The sequence below is a fragment of the Netta rufina genome (assembly GCF_964035555.1).
Source record: "Netta rufina genome assembly, chromosome: 32".
Classification (NCBI taxonomy): Eukaryota; Metazoa; Chordata; class Aves; order Anseriformes; family Anatidae; genus Netta; species Netta rufina.
Window position 1 is genome coordinate 165,303 of NC_140156.1, and position 16,976 is coordinate 182,278.

General features: G+C 58.3%; 2 protein-coding genes across 7 annotated transcripts in view; both read left to right on the top strand.

Annotated features, from left to right (window-relative positions):
• WIZ (WIZ zinc finger) overlaps nt 1-5,752 on the top strand; it is a 43,340-nt gene extending 37,588 nt beyond the window's left edge. For 3 of the 4 annotated variants that reach the window (XM_084304047.1, XM_084304048.1, XM_084304050.1), the window contains 5 exons: nt 1,315-1,851; nt 2,496-3,026; nt 3,468-3,905; nt 4,120-4,312; nt 4,505-5,752. In XM_084304047.1, coding sequence (XP_084160173.1) covers nt 1,315-1,851; nt 2,496-3,026; nt 3,468-3,905; nt 4,120-4,312; nt 4,505-4,661 — 1,856 coding nt within the window. In that variant the 3' untranslated portion in view covers nt 4,662-5,752. The remainder of the gene's footprint in view (nt 1-1,314; nt 1,852-2,495; nt 3,027-3,467; nt 3,906-4,119; nt 4,313-4,504) is intronic. The other variant, XM_084304049.1, reaches the window with a different exon arrangement.
• A 995-nt stretch (nt 5,753-6,747) lies between these two features.
• On the top strand, nt 6,748-16,477 carry AKAP8L (A-kinase anchoring protein 8 like). 3 transcript variants are annotated; one of them, XM_084304039.1, is made up of 13 exons: nt 6,748-6,860; nt 8,320-8,352; nt 9,061-9,289; nt 9,871-10,375; nt 10,850-10,973; nt 11,090-11,145; nt 11,481-11,517; nt 12,743-12,851; nt 13,250-13,403; nt 13,834-13,939; nt 14,438-14,568; nt 15,282-15,377; nt 15,807-16,477. In XM_084304039.1, exons 1-13 carry the CDS (start codon nt 6,848-6,850, stop codon nt 16,284-16,286), a joined length of 2,073 nt encoding a protein of 690 aa, XP_084160165.1. In that variant the 5' UTR covers nt 6,748-6,847; the 3' UTR covers nt 16,287-16,477. The 3 variants fall into 3 exon arrangements, with proteins under 3 accessions (XP_084160165.1, XP_084160167.1, XP_084160166.1); XM_084304041.1 differs by having other exon boundaries at nt 13,262-13,403; XM_084304040.1 differs by having other exon boundaries at nt 10,853-10,973.
• The last annotated feature ends 499 nt before the right edge of the window (nt 16,478-16,976 follow it).

Sequence of the window (16,976 nt, forward strand, 5' to 3'; positions counted from 1 at the left end):
TGTCAGCTCTCAGGTGGCAGAGATGGAGAGAGGGAAGCCCCTGGCTCCTCCTGGCACGCTGAGCATCCCCCTGTGTGGTGCTGGGGCGGGAGAGCTCGGTGCAGGAGGCAGCAGGAGGTGGTGCTGCTCTGTCACGACCCCGTTGCCTGGGCTTCTCTTCATTCCCCATCGTGATTTCAGCAAACTGTTCCCCCTCGCTGGCTCTCTGCCCTCTGAGCTCTTTGTGGCTCTGTCCTCAGCCGGGCACGGCGCGTGCTGCCCGCTCCTGAGGCCGGATGGTTTTTAACTCAGGGTTTGGTCCCGTCTCAGCTTTTCTCTGCCGTTTCCCTGCTCGCTCAACGCGCAGGCTTGCCGGGAAGGACCCGTGCTTCGTGCCTCCCGGTGTGTCCCGGCTGTAACTCCATCCCTAGCCAGGTCTTTGGGATCCCTCGTGCGTCGCCGGTCTCGTAGGACAGCTCCCAGCACAAATTGCTCCAGGGTTGGAGCCGTTCCCTGCAGCAAAGCCCGTGGAGGAGAGGTGTCTGCCCGCTGCCATCAGTCCCTGCCTTGTGCTGAGAGCTCCGAGCGCGGCTTTGACGCTTCCCATCCCTCAGCACCGAGGGGCTGGGGGTTTGCAGACCCTGCAGGGTTTCTCCTGCCTCTTGCTGGGGCTGTGAAGCTGCTGCGTCGGGGCTGGCCTCGTGCTTCTCCCAACCCAAGTGCTCTGGGACCCTGCAGCACCTCCCTTCTCCCTAAACCGGGGAGGGGAAAAAAGCTGGCCCCAAAAAACCTGCAGCTCCCGCGGCTCAAGGCAGCAGATCTCCCTTCCTTTGGGTGCCGCCTCATCCCCGTGGCTCCCCTCTCATTGCTGCCCCTTTTTGCTGCCCCATCCCCTCCCGGCCTCGCTCCAGCAGCACCCAAAACCCCAAACCAGCCCTTTGCTGCCTCAGTTGGGGTGGTGAAACGAACCTCCTGGCACCGAACACCTCTCCCCAGCTCCTTCCTGCTGCTGGCAGCATCTCGCCTCCCTTTGGGGCCGGGATCTGCCCCGATTCCCCAGCAGGGACGGCTGAAATCACACCCTCATCTCCTCGAGCTGCTGAGGGGGCTGCAGGTCACCCCCCTGGGCCTGGAGGTCTCGCCACGTGTCCCCCACCAGGACACCACGTGGTTCAGGTGGCAGCCAAACCTTCCTCTCCCTCCTCTTCATCACCAGCAGCGTGCTGGGATCCGGGGCCTGGTGGAGGCAGATTTGGGGCAGAAACTGGGTCGGGTCCTGCTGGTGAGGGGATCCTGCTGGTGAGGGACCCTTTTTTCCCCTTCCTCTCCCCGCAGCCTCGGGGTCGGAGCCGGTGCGGGACATCCGCTGCGAGTTCTGCGGCGAGTACTTCGAGAACCGCAAGGGGCTGTCGAGCCACGCGCGCTCCCACCTGCGGCAGATGGGGGTGACCGAGTGGTACGTCAACGGCTCGCCCATCGACACCCTGCGGGAGATCCTCAAACGCCGAGCTCAGCCGCGGGGCGCTGCCCCCAACCCCGCCGGCCCCGGGCAGAAAGCCATGGCCAAGAGCCTCCTGGGCGGTATGGGACCCCTGGAGCCTCGGGGGCCCGGAGAGCTTCACATCCCCGGCCTCGCCAAGAAGGTCCAGCAAGCAGGCAGTCCCCTGGGGCAGTCTCCTACCTCGTCCCCACCTCCCACTGCCCGGAAGATGTTTCCAGGCCTCTCTCCTCCCTCCTTGCAGAAGAAGCTCAAACAGGACCAGCTGAGGGTGGAAATCAAACGCGAGATGATGTCAGGAGGCCTCCACGGAGACCCCCACCCCTCCGACCGAGCCTGGTCCCCGCGGGAGGAGATGTCTCCCCTCAACCTCTGTAAGTGCCGGGCTCTCGCCTTCCCCCCCCCTGTCCAGGGGGGCCAGGTGGGACTGTGTTCCCTCAGTGCTGGGGCTGTGGGATCTGAAATGTGAGCCTGAAGGAGCTGGGGTTGTTCAGCACCACGAGGAGGCTCCAGGGAGACCTCGTAGTGGTCGTCCCGTACCTAAAGAGGGCTCCGGGAATGCTGGGGGGGGACTCTGACAGGGGGGTGTAGCCGTAGGGACGAAGGGTGAGGGCTTTAAGCTAAAAGAGGATGGATTTGGGTTAGGTAAAGGGAAGAAATTGGTCACCGTGGGGGTGGTGAGGCGCTGGGGCAGGTTGCCCAGGGAAGTTGGGGTGCCCCATCCCTGGAGGTGCCCGGGACCAGGCTGGGTGGGGTTTGGGCAGGCAGGGACGGGTCCCTGCCCATGGCAGGGGGCTAGAACTGGGCCGGGCTTTAGGGTCTGTTCCAACCCAAACCATTTCGTGGTCCTGTGCTCCAGGAAGGGCTCTGCCTTCTCCTCAGCCATCACCGGGCGCTTCGGGGTCCTGCTGCAGGGTCTGCTCCCGGCTTCCCAGCTTCTTCTGCGGGTCGCGGGGGGAGAATCGGAGGGGTGGGCGCCGCCCTGCTCCCCCTGACGTCCCCCCCTCTGTCCCCGCAGCCTCCCGAGCTGACCCGGTGCGGGACATCCGCTGCGAGTTCTGCGGCGAGTACTTCGAGAACCGCAAGGGGCTGTCGAGCCACGCGCGCTCCCACCTGCGGCAGATGGGGGTGACCGAGTGGTCGGTCAACGGCTCGCCCATCGACACCCTGCGGGAGATCCTCAAGAAGAAATCCAAGCCCTGCGTCATCAAGAAGGAGCCTCACACCTCCAGCATCGAGCCCCCCAAAGCTCTCGGGGAGGAGGGGACGGACCCCAAAGCCCCCGGCAAGATGCTGCAGGGCATGGCCCTGCCTCCGCTGGGCGGGCGGACGGGGAAACCCGGCCCCGGCGGCTCCAGCCTCGGCCGGGAGCTGTCCCTGGCGTCGCTCACGGGCAAACCCCAGGGCGGCTTCCTGACGCCGCTGTCCGCCAAACGGCCGCTGCAGGACGACCGGCTGGGGCCCCACGCCGAGGTGAAGCACAAGGCCTACATCCAGACCGAGCTGCCCTTCAAAACCAAGCCCGTGCACGACAAACCCGCGCACACCTGTAAGTCAGGACGCACGGGGAGGTGCGTGGCAGGGCCCGCGGCGGGGGTCTGGGGGGCGTCCCCGGGGGCTGCGGGGGGAGCTGGGCTTTGTCACGCAGCGCTGTGGCGTCGTGTGGGGTGTCAGCAGAGAGCTCCTTGCTCCGGGTGTCTCCAGCGGGGCACCCAGAGCACATTGGGGAGAGGCGAGTGGGGATTTGGGGCCCGCTTGGCGTCCCCGGTCCCCGTTAGCCCGTCTCGTTGGAGCCTCCCCTGGCTCTGGGGTCTCCACCAGACCCTCAGCAGGAGCCTCCTGGAACTCATCAGTGACAGAAACCAGAGTTGGGGGGGGAGATTTCCCTTCAACGGCTGCAAACGGGTGGTGGCGGGGACACGGCCGGGCCGGGGATCCGTCCCCAAGCCCCCCCTGCTCACCCCCTGCCCCGCGCCCCCCCCCCCCGCAGCCAGCGAAGCCTGCTGCGAGCTCTGCGGCCTCTACTTCGAGAACCGCAAGGCCCTGGCCAGCCACGCACGGGCTCACCTCCGGCAGTTCGGCGTCACCGAGTGGTGCGTCAACGGCTCGCCCATCGAGACCCTCAGCGAGTGGATCCGGCACCGGCCCCAAAAAGCCGGCGCCTACCGCAGCTACATCCAAGGCGGCCGACCCTTCACCAAGAAATTCCGCAACTCCTCGCACGCCCGGGACCACGACGGCGCCCGGAGGATGCCCCTGAGCCTGCAGCCCGGCGGCGTGGCCCTGCTCAGCAAAGGGTTGGCCGCGGACCTGGCGCACGGCGAGCCCGGGAAGATCCTGGACGGGGGAAGCGGCGGCGAGCGCCCCATGGTCACCTCTCCCCTCTCCCTGGTGAAGATGGAGGAGCATCAGCGCCCCAATATCCACAGTGAGTCGGGAGCCAAGCAGCAGAGGGGGGGCTCCAGCGCCGCAGGGAGCTGGTGGAGCACCGAGAAGCCCCTGCCCCGTCCCCTCTGCCCACCCGTGGGTGGCGTGGGGGGAGCTCTCTACCCGAGATCCTCCCCCCACACTTCAGAGAGGCCGCGTTGCGCCGTGCCCCCTCCGCCGTGACACCTTTTTTGTCCCTCATTCTCCCCCCGCAGAGTTCGAGCGGAGGCAAGCGAGGCCCCTGGATAACCCCCTGCACCGGGAGGAGGAAGGGGCCGACTTCCAGCAGAAGATGGAGGAGACGCGCCAGCCACCGCCGAGGATGAGGCCGGTGCCTTCCCTGGTCCCCCGCCCGCCGCAGACCTCCCTGGTGAAGTTTGTGGGTAACATCTACACCCTCAAGTGCAGGTAGGTCGGCTCCGGGAGGGATTTGGGGGGGGGGGGTTCCTTCCAGGGAGGGCAGCGCGCCGAGTCCTCGTGGTTGCCCTTCCTCACCCCACGCCGACCCCGCTCTCCAGGGGTCTCCGCTGGCGGCTGCCCCCGGGGGGGCCGATGGAGAAACCTCGGCCAAAGCCCGCGCTGACGCCGCTGTCCCCACAGGTTCTGCGAGGTGGAGTTCCAGGGGCCCCTCTCCATCCAGGAGGAGTGGGTGCGGCACCTCCAGCGACACATCCTGGAAATGAATTTCTCCAAAGCAGACCCCTTGCGGGGCGAAGCCCCTGCCCCCGAACCCCCCGCCGTGGCCGAGGCTCAGTAACGGAGCCGGCCCAGGCTCGGCGATGGAGCCGCCCCCCGGGGGGCGCCCTCCGCCCCTCCCGTGCCTGCACGTCCCCCCCCCCACGGAGCAAACCTCAGCCCCCCAAACCCGGTGCACGGTTTCCCAGCCGGGCTTTGGGGGGGCCCCGGCCACAAGCACTACATGGAACAAGACGCCCCTCCGCCGGCAGCGGGGTTTGGACTCTGCCCCGGGGTCCCACCGCTAGAGGGGGGGGGGGGGGGGGGCACTCGAGGCCGGTTCCCTGGCTCGGGATGGGGCAGGGGGACCCCCGGTCCCGGCCTCGGGGCCGCTTTAGCCCAAAGACGGGGGAGCTGCGGCCGCTTCTGCCGGCTCGGGGCCGGGGGGGGGGAGCGAGACGCCGGATGGGAGGGGAGCAGCTCGGCCCGGCGAGCGCTGTGGGATTTGTATATGGCCCTGGAGTTCCTGTATATTCCATGTGCGTAGACGACGAGTTTAGCTCACCTAGGTGTCGGCGTCCGTTGTTGCGGGGTTGCATGTTGCCCAGCTCCCCTTCCCCCCGGGGGCCAAACGCTGCCCCCCCTCCGCCACGGCAAACGGCAAAGTCACGGATTCACCGCTCCCGCCTCCTTCGGCCCCTTGCCATCCGGTGTCCCCCCCCCCCACACACACGCCCACCCACCCCCGTTTCACGCGGGACCGCGGGCTCCCGGCACCGGTGCCGCTGGGCGGCGGCAGTCGGAGGGGCAGCGGCGGGCACCAGCCCCCCGTGGGGGCCGGGGAGCGGCAGCGGCCACGGGGCCGGGGCCGTTTCTCTGACCCCGCTGCCCACGGGCTTGGCGCTGCCGTCTCCCCTCCACCCCAGCCCCTTTCACGGTTGCTTTTTTTCTCCCCCCCCCTTCGTCTAGCTGCATAGACCTTCGACTTTTTTAACTCTAGTTTTGTGTAGAGGAAAAAAAAAAAAAAATAAGGAGCATTCATTTTTATTTCCAAGTCCCGAGCCCGGCACGGCTCAGAGGGAAATCGAACCTTTTAACTTTTTTCATCGGGCATATTCTGGTTATTAATGTACCCGGGAATATGTACATTAGATTAAACTCTTCTGGAAACGACCCCCGGGAGGCTGGAGTGTGGTGCATGGGGGGCGGCCCCTGGCTCCAGCCCTTGTGGGGTCCTCGCAGAGGCTTTTTTTGGGGGGAAACAAGGCGTTTTAGGGCCATGGGGGTACTCGAACTCACTCCTGGCCCTGCAGGGGTTGGGTGGCCGTGGGTTGTCACCGCAGTGGTGGGGACAGCAGGGCTGGGCTGTGTCCCGGGAAAAGGGGCTGCTGAGGTCCAGGTTAACGGGGGGGCTGGGGCAGCGTTAAGGGCTCACGGTGTGACCGTGACCACGGGCGTGGGGACCCCGGGTGGGGTTGGGACACGGCCCAGGGCTGTGGGGACAGCGGGATCCGAGGGTGTGGGGACAGCAGAGCTGGAACGTGTCCCGGTGGGGCGGGGACACCGCGCTTGGGACGCGTCCCGGGGCCACGGGGACACCGAGAGCGGGACCCCGGAGCGTGGGGGCCCTGTCCCGGTGGCTGGGGGCGCTGGGGGGGGGGGACACGTCCACGGGTGACGCCCGCTCGGGGCCACCCACGGGAGCCACGTGGGGGCTGCGCTGGGTTCCCGCGGTCTGAGGGCACCACGCGGCTTGGGCGCGCGCGCGCGCCCTCGGGGGCGGGGCCCGCCGGCGGCCGCAGCCAATGGCGGCACGGGAGGGGCGGGACCAAGCGCCGCACCGGAGCCGTTGTGGCGGCGCTCTAGGCTCGAGGCGGGGCCGCCGCGCCATTGGTCCAGGCAAGGCTCGGCCCGCCCCTCAGCTGGCCAATCAGAGCCCGGAGTAAAAGCGGTAACGCCTTCCCGCCAGGTGACGGCGGCGCCGGCCAATCAGCGCTCTCCTTCCCCGGGGCCATTCAGAAACCGCTGGAGGCGCGGCGATTGACACCCGCTCCCGCCAATCGCCGCGGGGGCCGCCCTGTGGAAACGCCGGGGGGCGGTGAGCGACGTCCGGGGACAGCCAATAGAAGCCGCGAGCCGCGGGGAGGCCGGGCCAATGACGGCGGCGCGGAGGCGGGCGGCGGAGCCCCGCCGGCCAATAGGACGCGGGGGGGCGGGGCGCTGCCGCCGTTACCGTCTGGCGCAGGAGGCGGCGGCGGGGCCGCCATCATGAGCTACTCAGGTGAGGGCGGCGGCGCAAGATGGCGGCGGGGCGGCCCCGCGGGGACCGGGACCGGGCGGCGGCTCCCGGGACCGGGCGGCGGCTCCCGGGGGGGGGCCCCGAGGGCGGCGGCGGGGCCTCCCCGAGCCCCCCGGGGCGGAGGGGAGCGGCCCCCGGAGCCCGCCGGGAGCCGGCGAAAGTGACGGAAAACGGGGTGGTTGTGCCCGGCTCCAGGAGGGGTTTGCCCAAATTGAGGAGGTTTTCGCCCAAATTCCCCAGGTTTTTCCCCGGTTCCGTTCAAATTGCTGATGTTCCCCCCGCTTTTGCCTGAATTCAGGAGGTTTTTGCCCAAATTCACGAGGTTTTCCCCCGATTTCGCTCACATTCCTGACGTTCCCCCCGGTTTTGCCCAGATTCCCCAGTTTACCCCCTGCTTTTGCCCAAATTCACGAGGTTTTGCCCAAATTCACGGTTTTTACTCCAATTCCCCATGTTTCCCCCCGCTGTTGCCCAAATTCCTGAGCTTCCCCCTTTTTTTTCTCCCTAGATTCACTAGTTTTTTTCCCCAATTACAGGAGCCTCTCCCTGTTTTTTGCCTGAATTCAGGAAGCATTTGCCCAAACTCCCTGCTTTTTGCCCCAATTCTTCAGCTTTCCGCCCTGCTCCTTCCCTCGGCTCCTGCTCTTTTCACGCCTTTTCCCCTATAATAACGGATTTCCCCCTAAATAACGAGTTTTTATTCAGGGGGGAACCCCCCCCCCCCCCCTCAGTTACCCGCCAGGCAGCGGCGCCTTCCCCAGAGCTGACGGCTCGGTTTTGGTGAACGGAAGCCGCCGGCCGCTAATGAGACTAATTGGCTTGGTAATTACAGCTGCCTAACGGCTTCCAGCGGGTGGCTCGTGGCTCCTCGGGGCTCTCCCTCTCCCAAATTTTGCGCTTTTCAGCTGCTTTCCCCCGAGGGCGAAGCGCGGGAGGGCACGAAGAAGCGATTTCGCCCTGAAAGGGCAGGTGAATGTCAGGCCCGGGAGGCTCCGGGTTGGTTTGCGGTGGGATTCAAACTTCCCCCGAGTCCCGGGGCCGCTTTTGAGGCTCCTCTTGGATCAGCGTGGGGTCCCCGGGGGGTGCCAGCCCCGCTGCTTCACCCCCAAAACCCTCACGTTGGGGCTGACCCTGCTGGGAGCACGCGACCGTGGGGGTCCCAGCCCCTTCCGAAGCCGCTGCAGGAGCCTGGGGGGGCTCAAAGTGTTCTCAAAGTGTTCAGGATCCTGTCTCAAACTTCAGGTTTTGCAAAATCTGCGCGCGGATTTTGCTTTCTGGGGGCCGTGTCCTGCTTGTCATTGCCAGGGCGATGTTTTGGGCCGTTTTGGGCTTGGCTTTTCAGGGCACCGCTCTTTTTCGCTGCGAGGTAACGAGAATCTCTTTGGCTGCAATCAAACCACACTAAAGAAGCCTCTAACAGCTTTTTTTTCGTCTTTTCTAGGTTATGGAGAGTGGAACTCTGGGACAAACAGAGGTAACTGCGGTGAAAACTTGAGTAGTTTTCTGGTTTCTTGGCTTCAAACCTGTTCACTGATCCTGTGAGAGATGTGCTGAGGTCGGTGATGAACGAGAGTCCTGCTGTAGCATCGAGCCCATGCCGCCTCATGGCTTTCTATTTTTTTTTTCAGCTGCTTTCTTTGATTTTAAAGTTCTTGTTGAACTCAGCAGAACAAGCAGAAAAACTCTGCTGCTGCTCCTGATGCTGCGTGTGCAGGGAAACCTGTTCTGGTCAAGATACGAGGCTTTTTTTGCCCCCCTAACAAAGCCTTTTGGCACTTGGAGTAATTTGAGCGAGGGTAGCGCAGGTTGTGGTGTAAATTCCGTGCTGGGGAGACAGCAGAAGGAGCTCTGCACAGTTCCGAGCTACGTGCACACCTTTACACGCGTCCCAGCACGTAAAAGAGATGGGGAAGAAAAGGCTAAATTTGAAAAAAAAAAAAAAAAATTATTTAAATTTATTATCAAATTTAAATAATTAAATTTTAAATGATTATATTTTATTTATTATTAAATTTAAAATTTAATTCATTTTTTGTTTGTTTAAATTCCCTGCAGGGATCTCAGGGGTGCTTTTGCATCCGAATTGAAATTAAAGCGTTAATAACCAGAAATTAAAGCATTAATCACCAGAAACTAAAGCATTAATAACCAGAAATTAAAGCAGCTGATCGTTTTCTTCCAGGGTACGAGGGCTACAGCTATGGCTACGGCTACGGGCAGGATAACTCGGGCAACTACGGCTACGGCATGGCCACCTCCAACTCCTGGGAGATGGGCGGCTCGGACGTGGACATGAACCCCGACGCCTCCAGCGACGCCGTCATAGCGAAGATGAACCAGCGCCTGGACATGGGGTCGCACCTGGACACGGACACGATGCAGGGAGGGCACTACGGCTCGGGCGGGGACAGGTGAGCGCGGCGCTGCCGAAAGCTCTCGCGCCCGGTCGGCGTCGATGTCTTGCCCAAAAAATCCGTCTTCGGTACTTAAAAGCTGGGTGTTTGCCACTCGTGGGGGAGATCTCGTGTTCTTCAACACGACTGAAAAGCATCCTCCTCGTTCCTCTTCGTGTTCTTGCTTGAGAACTCCTAGAGCAATGCGAAGGGAAAAAGCGGCGCTGTGTTGAGCCGTTTGGTCTGAGTTTAATTTCCCAGCTTTTTTTACCGAGCAGTTTTTGAGCGGGATTGCCAAATTATTGCTGGGATCCTTGTCTCCTCAAATGTCTTTTGGGGCTTTCTGTGTTTTGTTTTTTTCCATGTCTAAAGGTCTCCGGTTCCTCCGGCACTTGCAGGGGTGTGACAGAAGCGTTACAGCCGCTAACGGCCCCTGGCTGCTCTGTGCCGTGCCCCAGCCCCGTCCCACGTTCTGGGACGCATCCGATGGTTAAAAAAATCCCAAGAAAAACCTATTCCAAAGGGTTTTGTGTGCTTTGCCTCCGCTGTTGTTTCTTGGTGGGCTCTAACGTCCTGCTTCGGCGCTTCCTCACCCGCAGGTACGACTCGTACGAGTCTTACGACTCGCGGTCCTCCATGAACGACCGCGACCTCTACAGATCCGGCTACGACTACAACGAGGCTGAGCACGACAACGACAGCGCCTACGACGGGCACTACGACGGCCCCTACGACGGGCACTACGAAGGGCACTACGACAGCTTCTACGGGAACCGCAGGGACCAGTACCAGAACAGGGCGCGGGACAACTTCGGCCAACGGGGTCAGAACTGGGCGCGCGACGGGCGCAATAACAGACCCATGGCCTCGTCCTACTCCGGGCGCATGGGTGGACAGTGGAACGAGCCCCCGCAGGGCATGGGGGCGCGGGGCCTCGGCCCCCACGGCTCCTCCCGGCTCCCCTCCCTCTTCTCCCACAACATCATCCCCGAGCTCGGCATGTTCCAGGGCATGCGAGGCTTCTCGGGGAACATGCGCTTCGGGGGAGGCATGATGAAACAACGCATGAGGAGGAACTGGAAGATGTGGGACTCGGACTTCAAAGTAAGTGCTTGCTGCAGCATCCTCCCGCCTGCTTGGTCTTGAGCTAAACGTTTCCCAACTGCTGGCTCCAAAATGTGCCCTGGGAAGTGGTACTACGCAGTTCTGCGTGGTACTGGCTTGGCTTCGTGGCTTTTTTTCTTCACAGTAGTCCAAGGCTCAGCCACAGAGCAGTGTTCGTGTGGGCGATGCTTTAATCTCAAAACTTTGTTTCCTAAAAGAAAAGATTATTTCCTAGAAGTTTCCTTTTCTTAGTCGCTGCTACTTGGGGTTTAATCTGTTGTATTAGAGAGATGCTGGTGCTGGATTTTGTCCTGTCTGATCAACTCTGCCCGTTGGAAACCTACCTGTGTGTGCAGGAGGCTTATAAATAAGTAAATTATTAAAACTCAGCTATAAAGGAGTAAAATAAAACGTTGCTGGATGAGGAGGGCGCTTGTCTTTACCGCAGGGATTAACCCTTCTCTTCTCTCGCAGCAGCAAAAGAAGAAAATGAAGAAGGACCCCACCGGGAAGAAGCGGAAGCAAACCAACAGCTCCGAGGAACCCGACAGCAAGGCGGCAAAGACGGACGGCTCCGACAACTCCGACTCTGACAACGGTGAGAGCAAAGCTGGCGCTCGGCTCGCTTCCCTGCGCCTTCTGTCTGGGGGTAAATCTGTTCCGGGGGGGGCTCGGTGGGGTTCCTGCCTACACTGACTGAGCTGTTCCTTTCAGAGGAGGGAACCGAAGGAGAATCGGGAGAAAAAGAGGAGAAAGAGGGTTCCAGAGGTGTAAGTAACTCTCGAAAACTTGCTCGTGATAAAAGCCGCGGTGGGAGTGGTGCTGCAGCCACCGAGGGTGGGTCGCTGGGCTCCCGCCTTGTTCCCAAACTGAGTAATGTGGGGAAACGGATGGCAGCATAAAGCAAAATCTGCTGCGATGTGCTCTGGGATCCTCTGGCTGTGCTGGCTGCTGAGGGTCAGGTCTGCTGGAGGTGCTGCGCCACGCGTGGAGTGCCTGGAGGGAGGGTTTGAGGGGCAAATGTTGAGGTAGCATCCAGACATTCGCTCTCTATAGGCTAATGCGTGAATTTGGATGGCCTTAACATCCCGATGTTGCATTTTAGGAGGGGGAGGACGATGAAGGAAGAGACTCTGAGAAAGGTGAGTTGGTGTGCGTGCGTGGCAGCTCACACAACAGAGAGCAGAGGGCTTGTGCGTGCTCTGAGGCTGTGCGCGGAGCGTAACCCACCTCCAGCTGAGGGCTCGGAGGTGGCCAGAGGGGATTTACAGCTAAATCTTTCAAATCTGTTCAGCTTTCGGCTTCTGCAAATGCCCCCAAGTCTCCTGGGGATGGTGGGCTAAGTGCTAGGGGTGGGCTACCAGCAGGGAGAGCTGGCAGGGCTCGGCACGGGTGAGGCTTTGGTGGGAAGGAATCGCCAGGGCTGGCGGAGAGAGATGGGGCACGGCTCAGCTGCTGTTCAGGATGAGACCTGCCCCATCCCCACATGGACAGGGGCTAGCTCCGCTCCAACGCCTGCATTGTCAGACGAATCCCATCCTTTGTGTCTGCTCAGGGATAAGGAAATGCTGTAAAAGCCCTGCTAGGGAGGAGCTGGAGCCCTTGCTCAAGGTAGGTTGGCCCTTTGGGGAAGCTGCCAGCTTGGGGCGTAGGGAACGGGGTTCAGGGGTTCGATTTCTTGCCGTGCCGTAGATTTGGGGAAGTCACTGGGCTTGGGAAGGAGGATGGAGCTTTGCAGGCACGTCCCGCTTCAGGGGGTAGTGGTGGAAGTGCTGAGCAAGCCAGAGGAGCAGGAGGGCTGGAAGGGAGAGCTGCTTGCAAGGCGTGTGCTGGGTCCGTGCTGCCCACCCTGCTGCTGCGGAGCTAAATTTGGGACTGCCCTGCTGCTGGGACGTGCCTGTGGGTACACCGGGGCGGGCAGACAGAGGAGCTGCTTCTCCATCTCAAACATAACGCTGCTGTAAATTGGTTCCCCTTACCCTTTTTGTTGTTTTTTTTTTCCATTATGAGGCCAAACAACTCGGAGTGGGTGGCACTTAAAAATCAAACCCATAACCGATTGATTGAAAACCTGGTAAAAGCAGAAAGAGTAAATGAAAATAAAGGCTGAGGAAACAACTTGGGGTGTTTCTTTCGCCTGTGCCACGTTCCCCAAACGCACCAGAGGGATGGCAGCGTGGTGTAGATGGGGTGCAGCCGTAATGGGCCAGAGGGAGGCACTGCAAGGGAGCAGCTTCTCGACTCAGAGGTGTCTCTAGGCTGTGCGTGTTGGTCGGGCCAACTACTAAACTTGTCCAGGGAAATTCTCTTTAATCAGGTGGTGTCCTCGAGTAGTGCCCTGAAATACACCCTGCTTTAAACACTTAGGTGCTTTAACAATTCAAGAAGAGATCAGTCAAATCAAACGCAAATTGCAAGCGGGCAAGAAAACTCAAGAGAGGCAAAAGAAGAGGCATCGGGATCGTATGGTAGAAAGGTAATTCTCCCTTTTACCTTTTTTTTCCTTTTTTTTTAAGTGATGTTGCTTCCTTCTCTGCGAGGGCAGTAGCAGTCTTAGCCTGGGTCCTTCCCTTTTTTCTTCCTTTTCCCAGTGCTTTGCCTGTTCCCTTAGGAGAGCTTTGCTCTCCTCCCAGTCATCTTGACTGTGACATTTGCATGTTCTGGTTGAGATGAACCTTGAGATTTTGGTTGCATCCTTCCACGCTGATACAGAAAAGGGGAATTCTCTGGGGGAAGTTCCTAGAAATGCTGAAAGGATTGAAGTCTTGCATGAGTAGGGCTTTGTCTGCTCCCCATTAGCTGTAGATGCAGTGAGCAGGTTTTTACAGAGCAGAGAGCTGGAGTGCATTGAACATCCCTTCCGTTCACATCCAGCTGTCTCAACAGGATCCAGTTTGTTTGTTCCTTATGCAAATACCGGACCTTCTACGACGATGAGATGAACAGCCACCTCGAGAGTAAATTCCACAAGGAGCACTTCAAGTTTGTTGGAACCAAACTGCCTCAACAGACAGCCGACTTTCTCCAGGTGAGCCTCTGGTTATGTCAGTCCCCCAGACTTCAGAGTTTTGGTTTTTTTTTATTGCTGTTATTATTTTGGAGAGGCTGAAAAGCTGCTGAAAAGCCACTTTGAGCAGTGTGTGAAGCTGCTTGGGGAGGTGGAGTAAAGTTGGGCTAAGGTACCAGAGCTGCTATTCCAGCTATGCCTTGACTGCCCTCTCGCTTTGAACAGGTCACTTAACTCTGGTCTTACTGGTTGCAGTGGCAGAAAATAGAGAAAATCCCTGATTACTGTGGGTTTTATGGCAAGAGTGGGTGATGGAAGTGCTCAAACACAGCACTGTGTGTGGGACAAGGTGCAGTTGGTTTTTGCAGGACTTAGAGGATGAACGGGCTAGAGAGATGCATCTGAGAGGGAAGGGAAAGAAAGGACTTAACACAAATACTCTGCCTTACAGGAATACGTTGCTAATAAAACTAGGAAAACTGAAGAGCGCCGTAAAGCAATCGAAGACATTAATGCAGTTATTCAGCAGATTTATAGGGACCAAGATCTTACGCAAGGTGAGTGCCTGCACAGGGGCATGGAAGAGAATTCCTTTGTCACATGTAGTGGCTGCCTGGTCAAAAAAAAATCCTCTATAAATAGTTTAAAGGGGAAAAAAATAAAAATGGCAGGTTGTGAGTATGCAGAAGCCTGCTGGGGTTGCTGAAAAGTAAAACCTCGTATGGTCAAGTGTACCGTCAGCCCCTCCAGGTTATTACCCAGCTCTGACAAAGCTGGCTGGATGATTAGCGGGCTGAAGAGGCTTTTTTTCATGCCCTCAGTGCTGATGCAGCTGCAGCCTGCACTGCTCATCGTTGTGGTGAGCCACCAGCATTCTGCTAACCTGCCTCTGTGATGTGCTTTCTGCCTGGCTCCTGTCCCGCTCCCTGGGAAGACTTTGGGTGCTGGGGGGGTGTTGAAAATGAGTTTGTGATGCGGGCTGCAGGGAAAGCTGGCTCCCAGTGCAATCCCCCAGATGACTTCTGGCTTAATACCATTCTTCCTTTCCTTTCCAGATGTTGGCATGGAGCATTTTATTAAGAAGGTGGAGGCTGCTCACTGTGCTGCTTGTGACCTCTTCATCCCGATGCAGTACGGCATCATCCAGAAACACCTGAAGTCTCTCGACCACAACCACAACCGCAGGGTGAGCGTACAGCCTGGCGCCTCTGGCTGGCCCCCACAGCCTGGCTTCTGCCACGGGAATCCCACGTCGGGGGTTTTGTAGGCTTCAGCTGCAAGAACAGAGCCGAAAAGTGGCTGGGTTTGCTTCACCTGGTTCCTGAGACTGGGGAGAATTTTTCTTAATTACCTGTAGTGCGCTCTGCTGTCATTGTTTCCTCGTGTATCAGCATAATCAGATTGCACAGGCTTTAAACTTCAATATTCAGAGACTGAAAGCTGAAGTAATCCCACCAGTGGAGCTGGGTGAAGCAAGCCAGGTGTCCTTAGGATCGTAGAATCACTTGGAGTGGAAGAGGACTTCAAGATAATCAAGTCCAGCCTTCAATATGACCTGCTGAGTCCCATCACTAAGCCACGTCCCTCAGTTCCACAGCCACACGTCTCTTAAATACCTCCAGGGATGGGGACTCCCCCACTTCCCTGGGCAGCGCGTTCCTCTCCAAGGGTCCCTCCTTGGTTGCCTGTTCTTCATCTTTCCAAAGCCACGTCCAGCACAAAATTTGGGAACATGCGTAAAACCGCAGGTTTCTTAAATCTTGTCCTCTTCCCAAATTCCTGAGCGTGCTCTGGGCGGGTGCCCCTGGAAGCTGTTTTAGCTGTGGCTGTAACTTCTGGACTTGTCAGCTAATTCAGGCTGAAATCTAATTAGCGTGCTTCCTTTGTGCTCCCTTGCAGGCCATGATGGAGCAGTCCAAGAAATCCTCGCTCGTAGTTGCGAGAAGCATTCTGAACAACAAACTCATCAGTAAGAAGCTGGAGCGGTACCTGAAGGTGGGTGCTCGCAGAGCAGCTTGGGCTTGGGTTAAGCAGCTCTGTTGTGCTGTTGGAATTGGGCAGTAGCTGCTGTTTGACTGCAGGGAGTGCTTTTTAGCTGAACCTCAGGGCAGTTTGGGGCATCCTGATACCCTGTCGGATCTCAGGTTGCTGTTGATCATCGAGCCTCCGCCGTGCAGGTGACGAAATATCTGCCCCACGTGCTGCTCCAAATCCTGAGGCCTCCAGCAGGATGTCTGCAGCACACACGCTTACACAGAACTTGGTAGTCACTTAGTAGTGATTGGAAAACAAAACAAAACAAAAAAACTTTCTGGGAGGTTTTGCACGTAGCTGGTGTGTGCCTGGTGTGAGCTCCTCGGGTGCGACATTAGCAGCTGGAGAGAAACTGTCAGCAGGTAAATAAATGTGTGACTTCTCTTTCAGGGCGAGAATCCTTTCACAGATGATCTAGAAGAAAAAGAGGAGCATGAGGAAGGAGAAGGGGGAACCAGCGGAAATGCAGAGGAAGGGACAGCGGAAGGAACAGATGAAAACAAGGATGATGAAGAGAATCTGGAGGAGGAAAATCTAGATGGTGAAAACAAAGAGGAGGAAAATCTAGATGGCGAGAACAAGGAAGAAAATCTAGGTGGTGAAAACAAGGATCCTGGGGAGAACCCAGAAGCAGAAGGAGCTAAAATTGAGGAGGAGCAAGAAGAAATGGGGACAGAAACAGAAACTGAGGCACAGCCCCAAGCACAAACAGAGGTGGAGGCAGGAGCAGAAAACACGGAGGAGACTTCGCAACCCACAGAGGAATCTGTCCACGAGGAAGAGGAGCAGCAGCCAGAAGGTGGGAAGGTAGAAGACGAGGACAAAGAAAGCGAGGAAGCTGCTGCTCCAGAGGATGAGGATGCTGAATAAGTACAATGTTGGATGGGAAAGCTGATGTGTAAAAGACCTGACATCTTTTTTTAAAAAAAAAAAATTAAAAAAGCATAACTGTATCTGTGAATTTCATAGCACATTTTGCGTTACCATTCTACTAAACTCACTTAGGCAGTGGAAGCCTTTACCTGTAAAGTGTTTTTGGAAAATAGATTATTATAATTTTTTTTTTTTTTTTACCAAATCTTCATTTTAGTAGCTAGGTTTTGTGCAGTCTCTGTTTTTTAGATGGCTTTGTACTAGGAGAATTTCCTTTGAGCATGTGTACAAACCAGTGCTACGTCCCAATCTGGCAAATGAAATCTCTTCCCCTTGAAACTTTTGTATATTTGCCGAATATACAAAGCGGTTTGTCCCCTTAGGCTGTCTGTCTGGAAACATCCGAAGTCTGGTTCCAGGGTTTTAATTTCTGCCGTGTACGCTGTAAGGTTCTGCATAACTTCCATGTGACTGTAATATTCCTCCCGGTGTTCTAATGCAGAGCGAAACTAAGTGGTGTCAATGTCGTGGTGTTTGTAAAAATGCTTTCATCTTGAGGTGAATGTTTTGGTGGGTGGAGATAAAGGACTACCCTGAGACGACCCCTGACTCTGCCTTCGTTTCTGAAAGTGGAGGTGAGGAGCAGGATGCGACCCTGCCACTGCTCTGTGCCAGGGACGTGTCTAA

What these genes read in the sequence shown, in the direction of transcription:
- AKAP8L (XM_084304039.1), top strand. An exon ending in TGTGGGACTCGGACTTCAAA is followed by an intron (nt 10,376 to 10,849) that starts GTAAGTGCTTGC and finishes CTTCTCTCGCAG; the next exon opens with CAGCAAAAGAAGAAAATGAA. An exon ending in AGCTGGAGCGGTACCTGAAG is followed by an intron (nt 15,378 to 15,806) that starts GTGGGTGCTCGC and finishes CTTCTCTTTCAG; the next exon opens with GGCGAGAATCCTTTCACAGA.